The following is a 20,500-nucleotide window of genomic DNA, read 5'->3' on the forward strand; positions in this document are numbered from 1 at the left end:
CTCCTCTGTTGCTCTCCCTGAGGTTTCTCCATGTTCCCTTAAACTGGGTTTTCTTTGGAAGTTTTTCCTTGTACGATGTGAGGGTCTAAGGACAGAGGGTCTGAGGACAGAGGGTCTAAGGACAGAGGGTCTAAGGACAGAGGGTGTCGTATTGTCATACTGATATTCTGTACACACTGAAGACCACTGAGACAAATGTAACATTTGTGATATTGGGCTGTAAATAAACATTGATTGATTGATTGATACCGATACTACACTGTAAAAGGTACAAGTACTACACTGTACTGACACTACACTGTAAAAGGTACACATACTACACTGTACTGATACTACACTGTAAAAGGTAATACTACACTGTACTGATACTACACTGTAAAAGGTTACTACGTTCTAAAAGGTACAAATACTACACTGTACTGACACTACACTGTAAAAGGTAATACTACACTGTACTGATACTACACTGTAAAAGGTAATACTACATTTTAAAAAGGTACAAATACTACACTGTACTGATACTACACTGTAAAAGGTAATACTACACTGTACTGATACTACACTGTAAAGGTACTAATACCACACTGTAAAATACGCTGATATCACGCTGTACAAGGTAACAATACTACACTGTAAAAGTACTACACTGTAAAAGGTACAAATACTACACTGTAAAAGTACTACACTGTAAAAGGTACGATTACTACACTGTAAAAGTACTACACTGTAAAAGGCACAAATACGACACTGTACTGATACTACACTGTAAAAGGTAATACTACACTGTACTGATACTACACTGTAAAAGATTACTACACTGTACTGATACTACACTGTAAAAGGTACAAGTACTACACTGTACTGACACTACACTGTAAAAAGGTACAAATACTGCACTGTACTGATACTACACTGTAAAAGGTAATACTACACTGTACTGATACTACACTGTAAAAGATTACTACACTGTACTGATACTACACTGTAAAAGGTACAAGTACTACACTGTACTGACACTACACTGTAAAAGGTTACTACACTGTACTGATACTACACTGTAAAAGGTTACTACACTGTACTGACACTGTAAAAGGTTACTACACTGTACAAGGTAATACTACACTGTACTGATACTACACTGTAACAGGTTACTACATTCTAAAAGGTACACACATACTAAACTGTACTGATACTACACTGTAAAAGGTACAAGTACTACACTGTACTGACACTACACTGTAAAAGGTTACTACACTGTACCGATACTACACTGTAAAAGGTACAAGTAGTACACTGTACTGACACTACACTGTAAAAGGTACACATACTACACTCTACTGATACTACACTGTACAAGGTAATACTACACTGTACTGACACTACACTGTAAAAGGTAATACTACACTGTACTGATACTACACTGTAAAAGGTACACATACTACACTGTACTGACACTACACTGTAAAAGGTAATACTACACTGTACTGATACTACACTGTAAAAGGTAATACTACATTTTAAAAAGGTACAAATACTACACTGTACTGATACTACACTGTAAAAGGTAATACTACACTTTAAAAAGGTACAAATACTACACTGTACTGATACTACACTGTAAAAGGTAATATTACACTGTACTGATACTACACTGTAAAGGTACTAGTACCACTCTGTAAAATATGCTGATATCACGCTGTACAAGGTAACAATACTACACTGTAAAAGTACTACACTGTAAAAGGTACAAATACTACACTGTAAAAGGTACGAATACTACTCTGTCAAAGTACTACACTGTAAAAGGTACGATTACTACACTGTAAAAGTACTACACTGTAAAAGGCACAAATACTACACTGTAGTGATACTACACTGTAAAAGGTACAAATACTGCACTGTACTGATACTACACTGTAAAAGGTACAAATACTACACTGTAAAAGGTTACTACACTGTATTGATACTACACTGTAAAAGGTACAAATACTACACTGTAAAAGGTACAAATACTACCCTGTACTGATACTACACTGTAAAAGGTACACATACTACACTGTACTGATACTACACTGTAAAAGGTACAAATACTACACTGTACTGATACTACACTGTAAAAGGTACAAATACTACACTGTAAAAGGTTACTAACTGTAAAAGATGCTGATATCACGCTGTAAAAGGTACTAATAGGCTACTGCATTGTAAAAGATACTAATATCACACTGTAAAAAGTTTTTTCAGAAACTTGTTACATATAAAATAATATTTTAACTGTTAGCATTGAACTGAGGAAATCTCTATCAGTAACCCCCCCCCCCTCCCTCACCTAGCTCTCCCCCCTCACCTGGCTATCCCCCCTCACCTGGCTCCTCACCTGGGTCCCCTCCCCCTTACCTGGTTCTGCACCGCCCTCCTGCTGTTCGCCTCCCTGATGACGGACAGCTGCAGTTCGGCCATTTTCTTCATCCTGCCGTCCTTCTCGATGTTCTCCAGCAGCTCCTGGCTCTGCAGACGCAGCAGCTGCAGTGTAGCCCCACCCCCCCGCAGTGTAACTCCGCCCCTCCGCAGCGTAGCCCCGCCCCCCCGCCGTGAATGCAACGCCGCGCTCGCCGAGTGCAGCGCCGTCACCCAGGTCTCCAGGTCCGGCTGGCTGGTGGCCTGCAGGGGGGAAATAAAGTACATTAGAAAATGTTTTATAATTTATTTTGGAAATAAAATAAAATACTAAAGTAAATAAAAATTAGATGAGAAAAAAAACTTTAAAAACAAATATTGTATACAAATATCTCCTTCTCATATTTAAAGACTTCAAGTGAAGATATTACGTTCTGGTTGATCCTTTTGAGCATGTGATCTCAGGGTCTGATGGTGCGTTCAGGGACCCTCAAACATATACAATGATCTCAGGGTCTGATGGTGCGTTCAGGGACCCTCAAACATATACAATGATCTCAGGGTCTGATGGTGCGTTCAGGGACCATCAAACATATACAATGATCTCAGGGTCTGATGGTGCGTTCAGGGACCCTCAAACATATACAATGATCTCAGGGTCTGATGGTGCGTTCAGGGACCCTCAAACATATACAATGATCTCAGGGTCTGATGGTGCGTTCAGGGACCCTCAAACATATACAATAACAGAAGTGTTTTCTCTCACCTGCAGCAGGTAGACGTCGGCGTGTCCGTTGCTCAGGCAGAAAACGTTTTCTCTCTTCGGATGTTCCGGGACGTTCTGCACCAGACTGCCCTCCGTCCGCACGCAGACACACGGGGACCGCTCTGCGTCCCAACTCACGCTTTTATCGTACGTGTCGTAAAACAGCAGCGTGCAGCCTGAGGGGAAACCCAGTTCCACAATGGAATATATTTAAGGGTTTGTTTCACAGTGTGTGTGTGTGTGTGTGCGTCTGTGCGTGCGTGTGTGTATGTGTGTGTGTGTGTGTGTGTGTGTGTGTGTGTGTGTGTGTGTGTGTGTGTACCCTTCAGAGTGACCCAGTATCGTCTCCAGCGGCGGCGCGACACCAGCTCCAGCTTCCTGTCTCTGTTTACGGTGAGGAGAGGTTTGAAGGAGAGCCAGCCGGCCCGGCGCACCAACAGAACCTTCTCCTCCAACAGAACCTCCTCCTCCAACAGAACCTCCTCCTCCAACAGAACCTCCTCCAACAGAACCTCCTCCTTTAACAGAACCTCCTCCTCCAACAGAACCTCCTCCTTTAACAGAACCTCCTCCTCCAACAGAACCTCCTCCTCTTCCTCCTCTCTGCTAAAGCCCGTCTTCAGCTCCTGCATGAAGTTCTGGTAGACCTTCTGCCGCTGGACCTCCTCGCTGCTCTGGTTCTGGTTCAGACTCCTCCAGGGGAACACTGGGACCTGGTTCTGCTCCTGGTTCTGGTTCAGACTCCTCCAGGGGAACACTGGGACCTGGTTCTGCTCCTGGTTCTGGTTCAGACTCCTGCAGGGGAACACTGGGACCTGGTTCTGCTCCTGGTTCTGGTTCAGACTCCTGCAGGGGAACACTGGGACCTGGTTCTGCTCCTGGTTCTGGTTCAGAGCGTGCAGAGGGTTGCAGATCCAAAGCCCAGAGTCCGGCCCGGTCAGACCTTCACTGCTGCCGTACGGCTCCTGGAGGAGACAGACTTTATTTTACAGGGCTCCTATTATACTCTCTTTAGGCATAAGTACAGCTCTCAGATATAAGGACATGACTCTGAAGTGTCCTGCTCCAAACCCCAAAGTGATCCGTGTAGCCCCCCCCCTCTCTCTTCCAGCTGTTACTAAGGACATGACTTTGAAGTGTCCTGCTCCAACCCCCAAACAGACCCTTGTAGCCCCCCCCCCTCTTCCAGCTGTTACTAAGGACATGACTCTGAAGTGTCCTGCTCCAACCCCCAAACAGACCCTTGTAGCCCCCCCCCCCTCTTCCAGCTGTTACTAAGGACATGACTCTGAAGTGTCCTGCTCCAACCCCCAAACAGACCCTTGTAGCCCCCCCCCCCTCTCTTCCAGCTGTTACTAAGGACATGACTCTGAAGTGTCCTGCTCCAAACCCCAAACAGGTCAACAAAAAAAGAACAATTTCACATAAACCTCTGGGGCTGGGGGGTTCAACTTGATTTGGGGGGTGCGCCATAGTTTATGGGCGCTGTTCTCAATATAGGCGTAGTTCTGTTAGTATAAGATTATAAGATGTACTTTGTTGATCCAAAATCGGGAAATTGTGTTGTTATGAAATAAAAAATAAATATATTTTTTTAATTTCTAACTTTCTTTTTTCAATTTCCGGCGCCCCCTATGGGTTGATGCGCCCTTAGCATTCGCCTATACTGCCTATTCCGAGGGCCGGCCCTGGATGTACTGTAACTACAGCAAAAGTATTCTCCGTCGGGACTTCCTGCAACAACACCACGTCGTTATCTTGACTCTGATTGGCCAGAAGACATTATCAAAGATGTTCTATTGAGAAGACGATCACTACGTGACAACAGTTTTCAAACCGTTTCTAGTCTTCGGTATTTCCAGACAAGCGGCTGAAATCAATCTGACTAACTGCTGTCTGCGCAGTTTACTCCGCGAGTTGGCGGACTTTATTTAGCTTACTTAAAATCATTTTTCATGGTGGGGCTGAGCCATTTATTGGTATGGCTGCAGCCTACCCCAGTATACCCTGGCGCCGCCGCTGAACATAATCATAAAACAATTAAAATGTTGTATTCAGCCCTGATTAAAACAGCGTCCCAAATCCTGGATGGCCATGACGCCGGGTCTGCTCTGAAGTGTCCTGCTCCAAACCCCAAACAGGTCCTTGTAGCCCCCCCCCCTCTCTTCCAGCTGTTACTAAGGACATGTCTCTGAAGTGTCCTGCTCCAAACCCCAAACAGGTCCTTGTAGCCCCCCCCCTCTCTTCCAGCTGTTACTAAGGACATGACTCTGAAGTGTCCTGCTCCAAACCCCAAACAGGTCCTTGTAGCCCCCCCCCTCTCTTCCAGCTGTTACTAAGGACATGACTCTGAAGTGTCCTGCTCCAAACCCCAAACAGATCCTTGTAGCCCCCCCCCTCTCTTCCAGCTGTTACTAAGGACATGTCTCTGAAGTGTCCTCCTCCAAACCCCAAACAGGTCCTTGTAGCCCCCCCCCCTCTCTTCCAGCTGTTACTAAGGACATGTCTCTGAAGTGTCCTCCTCCAAACCCCAAACAGATCCTTGTAGCCCCCCCCCTCTCTTCCAGCTGTTACTAAGGACATGTCTCTGAAGTGTCCTCCTCCAAAACCCCAAACAGGTCCTTGTAGCCCCCCCCCCCTCTCTTCCAGCTGTTACTAAGGACATGACTCTGAAGTGTCCTGCTCCAAACCCCAAACAGGTCCTTGTAGCCCCCCCCTCTCTTCCAGCTGTTACTAAGGACATGACTCTGAAGTGTCCTGTAGAGAAGACATCAGGAAGTGCATCTTACAGGAGACCTTTCATGTGAAAGGCAGGAAGCAGACTCATCAGAAGGTGGTCTCTCACCTGGACCCGCCTCTTCTTCCGGGTCAGACTTCCTGTCCAGTCGCTGAGGCGGCGGACGCTCTTCAGGAAGTCTTTGCGGCTGTTCCCAGGGGCGGCAGCGGGGGGGGAAGAGTTACACTGCAACACCAGGGCTGACGAAGAGGAGGAGGAGGAAGAAGAAGAGGCATCCATCGAGGTGGGGAACGAGGGGGGGGCAGTCTGCAAACACAGAGAAGTACTCAGAGCACGTACTTGAGTACAAGTAGAAGTACTCAGAGCACGTACTTGAGTAAAAGCAGAAGTACTCAGAGCAGGTACTTGAGTACAAGTAGAAGTACTCAGAGCACGTACTTGAGTACAAGCAGAAGTACTCAGGGCAGGTACTTGAGTACAAGTAGAAGTACTCAGAGCACGTACTTGAGTACAAGCAGAAGTACTCAGGGCAGGTACTTGAGTACAAGTAGAAGTACTCAGAGCACGTACTTGAGTACAAGCAGAAGTACTCAGAGCACGTACTTGAGTACAAGCAGAAGTACTCAGAGCAGGTACTTGAGTACAAGTAGAAGTACTCAGAGCAGGTACTTGAGTACAAGTAGAAGTACTCAGAGCAGGTACTTGAGTAAAAGTAGAAGTACTCAGGTCTTGTAAATAAAAAAACACATTTTTTAAACAAGTACAATACATGAGATGCTTGGGGGTGTACCGGCGGCCATGGAGGTTTCAGAGTCTTCAGGACAGGGATCAGGATCAGAGAGTCTCCCAGGCCGCTGTCCCCCGAGGAGAAGGTGGTGGAGGGGGGGTTGTCCGTCAGCTCCCCCCCCCATGGGGAATCAAACCAGGACCCGTCGGAGCTGAGCGAGCCGCCGTTACTGCCGTCTTTAGTGAGCAGCACTTTGGGGGAGTCACCCCCCCCTCCAGCCCCGCTACTCCCCCCAGAGAAGAGCCCAGCGTGCCGCCTGAGGGGACACATAGAATAAAGCTTTATTTATAATATGTAATTGTACTTATCATTTCATTTGGTTTGTATTTGTTTCCGTTCATGGTACGCATCACAAAGCATCTCTGTGAACACACCGCACCCGAAAGCAGCAGGGAGAAGAACATCCTCTGAGGTCACCGGCCCCTTCCTCAAAAATAAATGAATAGAAATAGATGGTCTGTCCTTCATACTTTCTTCTTCACGGCCACTCAAAACGGCATCGTAGGAAAATAAGAGAAACACAAAAACTCGTATCTCGTGGGGTTTCAGTGAAGGAAATCAATAAAGTATGCTTCCAAATTTAAATACCACGCTCTTGAATAAAGATGGGGAATAACCCCCATACACACCGAGTTGAAATCTGACGCCGTGGTCGCTCTTTTTCTCGTGGACAGGTAATTATCTGTTTGTATGAATTCCCCTGAACTATATAGTCAACCTAAGTCATGTGCGCGTTCGTGTGTGTTGGAGGAGGTGCTCTGTGAGGATGTCTGAAGGAAGGGCGGATTCTTTTCGGCTGTGTACTTTCAAATTTTAGTGCACTCGAGCCGGTTTCTGAAACTTACCTACCCCACCTTTAACCTGAATTACAGTGTGCTATTGATATTTTTTACAGTGTGTTATCACTACTGTTTACAATTGGGTATTAACCAGTTCAGCCCTGAGCCTGTTTTTCAGGTCTCAGGCTCGAAAATGACATTCCCAGAATAAATGACGATATCTTCTAAAAGTGTTAAATTAATAATCTTTGTTCTCAAAGTAATGATAAACCTGTGAGTTGGATGCAGAAAAGTCAGAATCAATATAGATGTTTTTTATTTTAAAGAAAATTCAGATGTTCAGATTGAACATCTGAATAAAAAAAAAAAGATGTTTTACTTATAGTGAAAACTAACCTTGGATGATGGTAAGGTAGACTAAAAGCTTTAGGAATCCAAAGTACAACATATAATAAGTACTCTGTATGAAGATTGATGCAAAACAAGTTAAATCTGACCTTTTTAGAGAGATTTAGCAAAAAAACCCTATTTTTTTCCATTTCTCTGGCCCCCCTTGGTCGATTTTGGTGATTGACGTCTCTTTCTGACTGTCAGAGCCAATAGAATCGAAGGGGGATTTCCCCACACACACACATGGTAAAACAAAAATGTGGGGGCTTCCCGCACACAGTTTTCCATGAGAGTGAAGCTATCTCTAGCTCTGACATCTGGAAACCGAAAAGCAGGTTTATTGCTGATGGATTATCAGAAATCATTTCACAGGGACACAGACACATTGGCTTAACCTATGGATTAACGTCAGCAGCGTTTTTTTATCGTTTTAATGCCATTGAAGACCACTTTTGACCAGACAACGACACAGGTAAGCCATGTTAGCGTTTTTAGCTACCTAGAGCCACATGTTTGTTTTGGTTTATAAAGTCGCAAGTTCTTATCATTGAGTGATAATGTCTGTACCCCTCAGCGTTAGCATTGTGGGTTTTAAAAATAAAATAAAAAACAATTATCAGTTAGATGAGTTTCTTCCCGTTACATGGATATAAAACATTCATAGTTTATTAAATGAACATGCCCTCAGACACTGTTTCCTGCAAAATGTTGCAGGAGGGCCCCGGTATCGGGGTCTCTCGGGTTTAACAGATTAATACCTTTTACAGAGTGGTATCAATATTTTTCCCAGTGTGGTATCAATACCTTTTACAGTGTAGTATCACTACTTTTTACAGTGTGGTACTAGTAATAATTTTACAGTGTGATATTAATATAGTGTACAGTGTGGTATTCGTGCTTTTTACAGCGTAATATCAGTACCTTTTAGGATTAAAAGTTAAAATGTCAGAATCTTTTCACAGAGAGAATAATAATATTGTATTATTTAGTCTGCAGGTACCTTTCAGGAGAGGCTGCTCCGGACTGGTAGCTCCAGGAGGTGCAAGGTGGGGGGGTGAAGGTGATTTTGGGGGTGATGGTGTTGTTGGGGGGGAAGGTGTTTTGGGGGGGGAAGGTCTTGTTGGGAATGAAGGTGCTTTGGGGGGTGCTCGTCCTCCCCTTCCTCCCACTGACTCCCTGACTCCTCCACCAGCTTCGGGCCGACGGCAGCTCCTCCCTCCTGGAGGAGAAACGTAGCGAGGCGGAGGATACAGCCGGAGAGACGACGAGACTGTCCGAGTTTCCCATCGCTGCTGCGGGAGGAAACCAAGAAGTGAAAACTGAAACACACAAATAAATATCTTCTGCATCAGAAGATCCAGATTGGCCTCATGGTGGCCTTCGGGCAAAAAAGAAAAGCGCTATGGACCCACACAGGCACCAACTTTATAACAAAACACAAAGGTTTCATAACTGTAAGAGTTTGTCAGTATGTCTGAACAACACACTCTCACTCCCTGAGCGTCCAGGAGCGACGTTTGGTCAGTGTCCGAGGCGTGCAGTGTGGCGCTCCGAGGCTCCTTCAGCGTCATAAAGGGACGCAAACATCTTTCAACTGATTGCAATGTATTCCCATCTGCGGCGGGATTTGACGCTCATGGAAGCACGGCATTCGTTTGTGTCGGCTGCCCTTAAAGGCAATGTGAGCATCCATTCCCATTGGATAACGGAGAATTGTACACCCGGAAGTAAGTATTCCCCTTACTGACGATTGATGTCAGTGATATCTGCACTACTCATCGACTGACACCAGAGTGTCCTTGTTAATTACACAACATTGATTGGTTTAAATTGTGTGCAATGCTTTTGTATTTTTCCCCTTCGATTCGGAGAAACAAATATTTTTTCGGAGTAAAGGATGGCAGAAGACACTACACTACCCAGAATCCCCAGCTATCGTTTGGACTACACCATGTGCTCTGTTTGACAAACCCTTTTTGTCTTCAAATTTCTCCCTGCAGAAAAAGGAAGCATGGCCGAACTTCGTTTTATTGTCGTTAGTTCAAACAGTAATTGTTAAATATAAAACACAGAATTTGTGTGATTATACTAAATGATGTAAATAAACACCACTGCATATTTACAACTGTTACACATGCTGATGTAACGCAAATGTTCCAACTTGGGATCAATAAAGTATATCTTATCTTAAGCTGATCGATGGCTACTGCCATATTTGCACAATGTGCCTCTGAACCTTGACAAGTGCATGTTTCAGGCTTAACAATTAATGTAATGTAATGTTATCAATGAACAACAGGGGTCACAGACATCAGACCAGCTGTTAAATAAAGCTCTTCTGACCTTAGCTGGCGTGTGGGTATATATATTAATGCTGCCCATAATGGGCACGAGCAATTTCCACCCATTTATTAATGATATGTTTTAAATGTGAGTGTTTCCTGTCCCCTAAACCTCCAGGGATGTACACAGTTTAATACTGGCAACTTCTTATTATGGGAAATACGAAAACGTCTTTTAAAACTACAACTCCCAGTAGAGACGTGCCATAGAGAACATGTTGCGAAACAGAATAGCCAGCATGTGTAGTTCTGGGGACGGGGTGGGGGAGGGGGGGGACGCGGTGGACCCGTTCAAATCCAGTTTTGGACAGTCTGCCGTGGTTCCATCCCATTTCAAGTGCTGTTCGAGGCTCGGTAACCCTCGGAGCACACTCTCCAATCACAGAGCTTGAGGACTATCGGGGTTTGTCAAACAGAGCACATGGTGTAGTCCAAACGATAGCTGGGGATTCTGGGTAGTGTAGTGTCTTCTGCCATCCTTTACTCCGAAAACACATTTGTTTCTCCGAATCGAAGGGAAAAATACAAAAGCATTGCACACAATTTAAACCAATCAGTGTTGTGTAATCAACAAGGACACTCTGGTGTTAGTCAATGAGTAGTGCAGATATCACTGACATCAATCCACAGTGAGGGGAGTACTTACTTCCGGGTGTACAATTCTCCTTATCCAATGGGAATGGACGCTCACATTACCGTTAAGGGCAGCCAACACCAACGAATGCCGTGCTTCCATGAGCGTCACATCCCGCTGCAGATGGGAATACATTGCAATCAGTTGAAAGCTATTTGCGTCCCTTTATGAAGCTGAAGGAGCCGAGGACACTGACCAAACGTCTCTCCTGCACGCTCAGGGAGTGAGAGTGTGTTGGTCTGAAATGACTAGGCTAGCTGCGTTAGCTAGCTAGCTAGCTAGCTAGCTAGCTCACAGCAGATCTGCAGTCACACCAGAAGGAGTCATGTGACCACTTTGTTCAAATAAGACGAGACAACATTTTAGGGAAGTTTCCAACAACAGAGACAGTTGTTCAGCTTTATCACCCTGAACGTCACCAAGGTCCCAGCTGTGTGCGTCACTCTTTAGTGTCCCCTGGTCTCCAGCTGTGTGTGCCACTCTTTAGTGTCCCCTGGTCTCCCAGCTGTGTGCGTCACTCTTTAGTGTCCCCTGGTCTCCAGCTGTGTGCGTGACTCTTTAGTGTCCCCTGGTCTCCCAGCTGTGTGCGTCACTCTTTAGTGTCCCCTGGTCTCCCAGCTGTGTGCGTCACTCTTTAGTGTCCCCTGGTCTCCCAGCTGTGTGCGTCACTCTTTAGTGTCCCCTGGTCTCTCAGCTGTGTGCGTCACTCTTTAGTGTCCCCTGGTCTCCAGCTGTGTGTGCCACTCTTTAGTGTCCCCTGGTCTCCAGCTGTGTGCGTGACTCTTTAGTGTCCCCTGGTCTCCCAGCTGTGTGCGTCACTCTTTAGTGTCCCCTGGTCTCCCAGCTGTGTGCGTCACTCTTTAGTGTCCCCTGGTCTCCCAGCTGTGTGCGTCACTCTTTAGTGTCCCCTGGTCTCTCAGCTGTGTGCGTCACTCTTTAGTGTCCCCTGGTCTCCAGCTGTGTGTGCCACTCTTTAGTGTCCCCTGGTCTCCAGCTGTGTGCGTCACTCTTTAGTGTCCCCTGGTCTCCAGCTGTGTGCGTCACTCTTTAGTGTCCCCTGGTCTCCCAGCTGTGTGCGTCACTCTTTAGTGTCCCCTGGTCTCCAGCTGTGTGCGTCACTCTTTACTGTCCCCTGGTCTCCAGCTGTGTGCGTCACTCTTTAGTGTCCCCTGGTCTCCCAGCTGTGTGCGTCACTCTTTAGTGTCCCCTGGTCTCCAGCTGTGTGCGTCACTCTTTAGTGTCCCATGGTTTCAAACTGTGTGTGCCACTCTTTAGTGTCCCCTGGTCTCCCAGCTGTGTGCGTCACTCTTTAGTGTCCCCTGGTCTCCAGCTGTGTGCGTGACTCTTTAGTGTCCCCTGGTCTCCCAGCTGTGTGCGTCACTCTTTAGTGTCCCCTGGTCTCCCAGCTGTGTGCGGCACTCTTTAGTGTCCCCTGGTCTCCCAGCTGTGTGCGTCACTCTTTAGTGTCCCCTGGTCTCTCAGCTGTGTGCGTCACTCTTTAGTGTCCCCTGGTCTCCAGCTGTGTGTGCCACTCTTTAGTGTCCCCTGGTCTCCAGCTGTGTGCGTCACTCTTTAGTGTCCCCTGGTCTCCCAGCTGTGTGCGTCACTCTTTAGTGTCCCCTGGTCTCCCAGCTGTGTGCGTCACTCTTTAGTGTCCCCTGGTCTCTCAGCTGTGTGCGTCACTCTTTAGTGTCCCCTGGTCTCCAGCTGTGTGTGTCACTCTTTAGTGTCCCCTGGTCTCCAGCTGTGTGCGTGACTCTTTAGTGTCCCCTGGTCTCCCAGCTGTGTGCGTCACTCTTTAGTGTCCCCTGGTCTCCCAGCTGTGTGCGTCACTCTTTAGTGTCCCCTGGTCTCCCAGCTGTGTGCGTCACTCTTTAGTGTCCCCTGGTCTCTCAGCTGTGTGCGTCACTCTTTAGTGTCCCCTGGTCTCCAGCTGTGTGTGCCACTCTTTAGTGTCCCCTGGTCTCCAGCTGTGTGCGTCACTCTTTAGTGTCCCCTGGTCTCCAGCTGTGTGTGCCACTCTTTAGTGTCCCCTGGTCTCCCAGCTGTGTGCGTCACTCTTTAGTGTCCCCTGGTCTCCAGCTGTGTGCGTGACTCTTTAGTGTCCCCTGGTCTCCCAGCTGTGTGCGTCACTCTTTAGTGTCCCCTGGTCTCCCAGCTGTGTGCGTCACTCTTTAGTGTCCCCTGGTCTCCCAGCTGTGTGCGTCACTCTTTAGTGTCCCCTGGTCTCTCAGCTGTGTGCGTCACTCTTTAGTGTCCCCTGGTCTCCAGCTGTGTGTGCCACTCTTTAGTGTCCCCTGGTCTCCAGCTGTGTGCGTGACTCTTTAGTGTCCCCTGGTCTCCCAGCTGTGTGCGTCACTCTTTAGTGTCCCCTGGTCTCCCAGCTGTGTACGTCACTCTTTAGTGTCCCCTGGTCTCCCAGCTGTGTGCGTCACTCTTTAGTGTCCCCTGGTCTCTCAGCTGTGTGCGTCATTCTTTAGTGTCCCCTGGTCTCCAGCTGTGTGTGCCACTCTTTAGTGTCCCCTGGTCTCCAGCTGTGTGCGTCACTCTTTAGTGTCCCCTGGTCTCCAGCTGTGTGCGTCACTCTTTAGTGTCCCCTGGTCTCCCAGCTGTGTGCGTCACTCTTTAGTGTCCCCTGGTCTCCAGCTGTGTGCGTCACTCTTTACTGTCCCCTGGTCTCCAGCTGTGTGTGCCACTCTTTAGTGTCCCCTGGTCTCCCAGCTGTGTGCGTCACTCTTTAGTGTCCCCTGGTCTCCAGCTGTGTGCGTCACTCTTTAGTGTCCCCTGGTCTCCAACTGTGTGTGCCACTCTTTAGTGTCCCCTGGTCTCCCAGCTGTGTGCGTCACTCTTTAGTGTCCCCTGGTCTCCAGCTGTGTGCGTGACTCTTTTGTGTCCCCTGGTCTCCCAGCTGTGTGCGTCACTCTTTAGTGTCCCCTGGTCTCCCAGCTGTGTGCGGCACTCTTTAGTGTCCCCTGGTCTCCCAGCTGTGTGCGTCACTCTTTAGTGTCCCCTGGTCTCTCAGCTGTGTGCGTCACTCTTTAGTGTCCCCTGGTCTCCAGCTGTGTGTGCCACTCTTTAGTGTCCCCTGGTCTCCAGCTGTGTGCGTCACTCTTTAGTGTCCCCTGGTCTCCCAGCTGTGTGCGTCACTCTTTAGTGTCCCCTGGTCTCCCAGCTGTGTGCGTCACTCTTTAGTGTCCCCTGGTCTCTCAGCTGTGTGCGTCACTCTTTAGTGTCCCCTGGTCTCCAGCTGTGTGTGTCACTCTTTAGTGTCCCCTGGTCTCCAGCTGTGTGCGTGACTCTTTAGTGTCCCCTGGTCTCCCAGCTGTGTGCGTCACTCTTTAGTGTCCCCTGGTCTCCCAGCTGTGTGCGTCACTCTTTAGTGTCCCCTGGTCTCCCAGCTGTGTGCGTCACTCTTTATTGTCCCCTGGTCTCTCAGCTGTGTGCGTCACTCTTTAGTGTCCCCTGGTCTCCAGCTGTGTGTGCCACTCTTTAGTGTCCCCTGGTCTCCAGCTGTGTGCGTCACTCTTTAGTGTCCCCTGGTCTCCAGCTGTGTGCGTCACTCTTTAGTGTCCCCTGGTCTCCCAGCTGTGTGCGTCACTCTTTAGTGTCCCCTGGTCTCCAGCTGTGTGCGTCACTCTTTACTGTCCCCTGGTCTCCAGCTGTGTGCGCCACTCTTTAGTGTCCCCTGGTCTCCCAGCTGTGTGCGTCACTCTTTAGTGTCCCCTGGTCTCCAGCTGTGTGCGTCACTCTTTAGTGTCCCCTGGTCTCCAACTGTGTGTGCCACTCTTTAGTGTCCCCTGGTCTCCCAGCTGTGTGCGTCACTCTTTAGTGTCCCCTGGTCTCCAGCTGTGTGCGTCACTCTTTAGTGTCCCCTGGTCTCCAGCTGTGTGTGCCACTCTTTAGTGTCCCCTGGTCTCCCAGCTGTGTGCGTCACTCTTTAGTGTCCCCTGGTCTCCAGCTGTGTGCGTCACTCTTTACTGTCCCCTGGTCTCCAGCTGTGTGTGCCACTCTTTAGTGTCCCCTGGTCTCCCAGCTGTGTGCGTCACTCTTTAGTGTCCCCTGGTCTCCAGCTGTGTGCGTCACTCTTTAGTGTCCCCTGGTCTCCAGCTGTGTGTGCCACTCTTTAGTGTCCCCTGGTCTCCCAGCTGTGTGCGTCACTCTTTAGTGTCCCCTGGTCTCCAGCTGTGTGCGTCACTCTTTAGTGTCCCCTGGTCTCCAGCTGTGTGTGCCACTCTTTAGTGTCCCCTGGTCTCCCAGCTGTGTGCGTCACTCTTTAGTGTCCCCTGGTCTCCCAGCTGTGTGCGTCACTCTTTAGTGTCCCCTGGTCTCCCAGCTGTGTGCGTCACTCTTTAGTGTCCCCTGGTCTCTCAGCTGTGTGCGTCACTCTTTAGTGTCCCCTGGTCTCCCAGCTGTGTGCGTCACTCTTTAGTGTCCCCTGGTCTCCAGCTGTGTGTGTCACTCTTTAGTGTCCCCTGGTCTCCCAGCTGTGTGTGTCACTCTTTAGTGTCCCCTGGTCTCCAGCTGTGTGTGTCACTCTTTAGTGTCCCCTGGTCTCCCAGCTGTGTGCGTCACTCTTTACTGTCCCCTGGTCTCCCAGTTGTGTGCGCCACTCTTTAGTGTCCCCTGGTCTCCAGCTGTGTGCGTCACTCTTTAGTGTCCCCTGGTCTCCCAGCTGTGTGCGTCACTCTTTAGTGTCCCCTGGTCTCCAGCTGTGTGCATCACTCTTTAGTGTCCCCTGGTCTCCAGCTGTGTGCGTCACTCTTTAGTGTTCCCTGGTCTCCCAGCTGTGTGCGTCACTCTTTAGTGTCCCCTGGTCTCCAGCTGTGTGCATCACTCTTTAGTGTCCCCTGGTCTCCAGCTGTGTGCGTCACTCTTTAGTGTCCCCTGGTCTCCAGCTGTGTGCGTCACTCTTTAGTGTTCCCTGGTCTCCCAGCTGTGTGCGTCACTCTTTAGTGTCCCCTGGTCTCCAGCTGTGTGCATCACTCTTTAGTGTCCCCTGGTCTCCAGCTGTGTGCGTCACTCTTTAGTGTCCCCTGGTCTCCAGCTGTGTGCGTCACTCTTTAGTGTCCCCTGGTCTCCAGCTGTGTGCGTCACTCTTTAGTGTCCCCTGGTCTCCAGCTGTGTGTGTCACTCTTTAGTGTCCCCTGGTCTCCAGCTGTGTGCGTCACTCTTTAGTGTCCCCTGGTCTCTTTAGTGTCGTCCCTCTCATGTGTCCTCAAGTTGCTGGAGATGTCTCTTCATGTGGAACATGTGGGTCTTTATATCTGCATCCTCTCTGAAGCTGTCTCTCCTGATGGAGGAGTGTTAGCGCGTTGGCACCTGTAGGCCTCCGTACTCTCAGATCAGGATCACTGACACCATCAGACAGTAATCAACATCAAAGCCACAGTGAAGGTGCAGGAACAGAAGTAAATATAGGCGTTACAGGAACTGCTACTACAACAAGTACTATATCAGTCCGACAGCCTCTTTCTGCTGCTGCTGCAAAGTTATGATCTAAAGTCTTCACACTGTTCCCTCTGTCAGACAACATGCCGAAGGTATTTCAATAAAACACATCAACTGATTTGAAAAGATATTTCTCTCACAGATATCTAAAGGACTTTAAAAAAAGCCAAAACCCATTTCTTTCATATTAAAACCCCCTAAAACAAAGCCATGATGAAGGTGCACGAAGAGAGTACAGCTGTGACAGGAACTACTTCTTCTACAACTACGACCACGACCAGGACGGAGACGAGCAGTACTATCACCTCGTACGTAGTTCTACTGCTGCTCCCACGAACTACAGTCATGATTCCAAGTCTTCATCACATCACACGTCACTTGGTAGATGCTTTTCTCCAAAGCCACTCACACACTCAGCACTGAGGGAAACCCCCACAGCAGCACCTTGGGGTGAAGCGTCCCAGGGACACAAGACATGCTGACTGCAGTGGGGTTTGAACCTGCGACCCCAACACCAACGCACTATCCACTGCGCCACACGCCTCCCCTCTTCCTCCTTGTTTGGATCAACCAGTGTCCTCTTGTTTCACGTCGTAGGTATTTAACTCAAACAGTGCACGTAACTCAAAGAACCAAAGCGGTCGCAGACGATACGAGGAAGAAAGTCTTTACCGTGTTTGCTGCTCAGTGAAGCTCCTCCATGCTCGTCCTCCTCTGTTCTGAGCCTCCAGCTGCTCCTCCCTCCTCCCCTCCTCTCTGAGGGAGAACAGAGGAAGGGAGGGGCTTCAGGCACACTCAGCTTTTGTATAACCTCCCCCCTCCCCTCCCCCCTCCCCTCTCTCCTCCCCTCTTTCCTCCCCTCTTCCATGACGTTAAACCAGACTTTTCTGTCCACTGTTTATTTTGGTTTTGCAGGAATGTCGAGTGATTTTCTCTGAGATCATCACCGCTGCTATTTTAAGGAGCTGCAGCGCCTCACCCCAGCTTCAGTTTCCACATGTTTCCCGGGGAGGAAGTGTGTAGTTCAGCATGTTTCTAACACAGAAGCGCAGTGTGTAGAACTGCACGAGTATATACTTATTTCAGTCTGCCATCGGCTCCGTGGAAATCCATTGTGTTTTTCTTTAGCGATAAAACCGCCAAGCACACTGCAGAGACAAGTCAATGCACCCAGTCAGGAAGGATGAAAGTACAAATGAAACTGCCACAAAGACAAGTCTGAGTCAACAAAAGTCCAGTGCCTGAGACTCAATGCTCATACGGGACGAGTCCGAGTCAAAGGCATGCAGACAAAAGACCATTTCTAGTCGGACACGAGTCAAAACACCAACAACGCCAAGAGAAGTCAGAGAAAGCCAAGGAAAGAGACGAGACACAAGTCCAAGGCAGAGCCAGCACCAACAAGACGAGACACAAGTCCAAGGCTGACGTGCAAATGAAAAAGACCATTTCTAGTAAGTAAAACACCCACAAAGGCAAGACAAGTCCGAGTTACACAAGTGAAGACAAGCGAGTCCAAGTCCACAAGACAACAAGTCTAAACGCTTACTAGAGACGAGACGAGTTCCATCCAAAACACCAAGAACGCTGAGACACGTGACGCCAGAGTTAAAAGCCAAGAGACGAGACACAAGTCCAAGGCTGAGCCAGCACCAACAAGACGAGACAAGTTCGAGTAAAAGAAAGGTCAGCGAGTCGGAGAAAAGCCCGATCAGCACAACACAGATTCAGAGGTGCAGACGGAGACGGAGGCTGACGGGTTGGTTCCAGTTGTTTTCTGAAAATAGACTTCAAACCTTGAGACCATTTTGATATCAACAGAGATGTGTCTTCAGGCCTGCTGTAAGGAAAAGCAGATGCAAGTCCTGCTGAACGACAACAGGACTTATCCAGGACCCTCTCAGAACCTGGTCTGACCTCCAGCAGCAACAAAGAACCCTTCAAAGCACTCGTTGGTTATTGAAACACATGCCCTCTGCAGAACCAGGAGCTCTGAGGCGTACTCCTGAGAGGTCAAAGGGCACGGCGGACTGGAGCTTCAGTGTGCTAACAGAGAGGGGGGGGGGCAGCACAATGAACCCAGACACATCCGACCCCCCCCCATTGAAACCTGGACAGCTGGGAGGCGAGATTTCCCCACCGAGGGAATATTTAAATTCAACAAGTGTTCATAGCTGAACTCAAAAACAGTTGTATTCCCTTTTCTAAAACATAACTCCTTAGAGAGACGAGTCCGAGTCGAAATGCAGATCAGATGAAGACAGTCGAAACACCAACATCGCCAAGACGAGCTAAACCCAAGGAGAGAGACGAAGACGCAAGTGCAAGTCGAACGAACACAAAGAACAGTTTGAGTGCAAACACCAATGAGAAGAGGCGAGGATGAGTCAATGAACCGAGACACGTTTAAATAAAACGCCAACACAAAGCCGAGACAAGTCCGAGTTAAAACCAGTCCGAGTCCAGTGGAACGCTTAGAGACGAGTCTGAGTCAAACTGCCGATCAGACGAAGACAGTTTCCTGTCAAAACACCAACAAGGCCAAGACAGCTTACAGTTCCAACCGAAGGACAGAGAGGAGACACAAGTCCAAGATGAAACACTTTGAGAGGAAACACGTCAGGGACACGTCCGAGTTCATCTACTGCGAGAGACCAGTGCAGACGGAGCGGCTGCAAAGACGAGATAAGGTCGAGTTAACACGAGTCAGGTGCCTTCCAACGACACAACGATGTGAGCTCTTTGACCGATAACTCAGCGTGCCAGGTCTTTGTTTATTTACTTTATTATTTGCCGTTCTTGTTTGTTTGTTAGTTTGTTCTCACCCTGTAAAGCGGCCTCTGCCCCCCCCCCCCCCCATCTTCCCTGTTTTGTGTCTTCTCGCTCAGACGGAGAAACTCTTACTCACTTTTGTCTTCACGTCCTGTCGGCCATCTGCCTCCCCCCCCCCCTCCCATTATTATCCAACAAAGACCCTCCGGCCTCCCCCGGGCATATCGGAGGAATTCATTAGAAATGAAAAGAATCTCATTAAAACACAGAAGTGGAGGAATCTGATCTCTACTTTAAAGAGTCCTCTCCTGCTGATGTTCAGGTGTATATCAGTATGTAGTGTCTCTACTTTAAAGAGTCCCCTCCTGCTGATGTTCAGGTGTATATCAGTATGTAGTGTCTCTACTTTAAAGAGTCCTCTCCTGCTGATGTTCAGGTGTATATCAGTATGTAGTGTCTCTACTTTAAAGAGTCCTCTCCTGCTGATGTTCAGGTGTATATCAGTATGTAGTGTTTCTACTTTAAAGAGTCCTCTCCTGCTGATGTTCAGGTGTATATCAGTATGTAGTGTCTCTACTTCAAAGAGTCCTCTCCTGCTGATGTCCAGGTGTATATCAGTATGTAGTGTTTCTACTTTAAAGAGTCCTCTCCTGCTGATGTTCAGGTGTATATCAGTATGTAGTGTCTCCACTTTAAAGAGTCCTCTCCTGCTGATGTTCAGGTGTATATCAGTATGTAGTGTCTCTACTTTAAAGAGTCCTCTCCTGCTGATGTTCAGGTGTATATCAGTATGTAGTGTTTCTACTTTAAAGAGTCCTCTCCTGCTGATGTTCAGGTGTATATCAGTATGTAGTGTCTCTACTTTAAAGAGTCCTCTCCTGCTGATGTCCAGGTGTATATCAGTATGTAGTGTTTCTACTTTAAAGAGTCCTCTCCTGCTGATGTTCAGGTGTATATCAGTATGTAGTGTCTCTACTTTAAAGAGTCCTCTCCTGCTGGTGTTCAGGTGTATATCAGTATGTAGTGTCTCTACTTTAAAGAGTCCTCTCCTGCTGATGTTCAGGTGTATATCAGTGTGTAGTGTCTCTACTTTAAAGAGTCCTCTCCTGCTGATGTTCAGGTGTATATCAGTATGTAGTGTCTCTACTTTAAAGAGTCCTCTCCTGCTGATGTCCAGGTGTATATCAGTATGTAGTGTCTCTACTTTAAAGAGTCCTCTCCTGCTGATGTTCAGGTGTATATCAGTATGTAGTGTCTCTACTTTAAAGAGTCCCCTCCTGCTGATGTTCAGGTGTATATCAGTATGTAGTGTCTCTACTTTAAAGAGTCCTCTCCTGCTGATGTTCAGGTGTATATCAGTATGTAGTGTTTCTACTTTAAAGAGTCCTCTCCTGCTGATGTTCAGGTGTATATCAGTATGTAGTGTCTCTACTTCAAAGAGTCCTCTC

General features: G+C 48.0%; 2 protein-coding genes across 3 annotated transcripts in view; one reads left to right on the plus strand and one right to left on the minus strand.

Moving 5' to 3' along the window:
- Positions 1 to 17,035, minus strand: part of LOC117444067 (rho guanine nucleotide exchange factor TIAM2-like) — a 34,527-nt gene extending 17,492 nt beyond the window's left edge. The window contains exons 1-7 of the mRNA XM_034079781.2: positions 16,953 to 17,035; positions 8,857 to 9,148; positions 6,691 to 6,943; positions 6,009 to 6,206; positions 3,486 to 4,128; positions 3,164 to 3,339; positions 2,398 to 2,661 (exon numbers count right to left, since the gene is read on the minus strand). Of these exons, the coding sequence (XP_033935672.2) occupies positions 2,398 to 2,661; positions 3,164 to 3,339; positions 3,486 to 4,128; positions 6,009 to 6,206; positions 6,691 to 6,943; positions 8,857 to 9,143 (1,821 nt within the window). The 5' untranslated portion in view covers positions 9,144 to 9,148; positions 16,953 to 17,035. The remainder of the gene's footprint in view (positions 1 to 2,397; positions 2,662 to 3,163; positions 3,340 to 3,485; positions 4,129 to 6,008; positions 6,207 to 6,690; positions 6,944 to 8,856; positions 9,149 to 16,952) is intronic.
- Positions 17,036 to 18,896: 1,861 nt separating this feature from the next.
- The window catches only part of LOC117444068 (interferon-induced protein 44-like), a 43,680-nt gene continuing 42,076 nt past the window's right edge, over positions 18,897 to 20,500 (plus strand). For both annotated transcript variants that reach the window (XM_034079785.2, XM_034079783.1), the window contains exon 1: positions 18,897 to 19,046. The gene's annotated coding sequence lies outside the window, so the exon portion shown is untranslated. The remainder of the gene's footprint in view (positions 19,047 to 20,500) is intronic.

This window comes from Pseudochaenichthys georgianus, unplaced genomic scaffold (genome assembly GCF_902827115.2).
Source record: "Pseudochaenichthys georgianus unplaced genomic scaffold, fPseGeo1.2 scaffold_721_arrow_ctg1, whole genome shotgun sequence".
NCBI classification, from domain to species: domain Eukaryota; kingdom Metazoa; phylum Chordata; class Actinopteri; order Perciformes; family Channichthyidae; genus Pseudochaenichthys; species Pseudochaenichthys georgianus.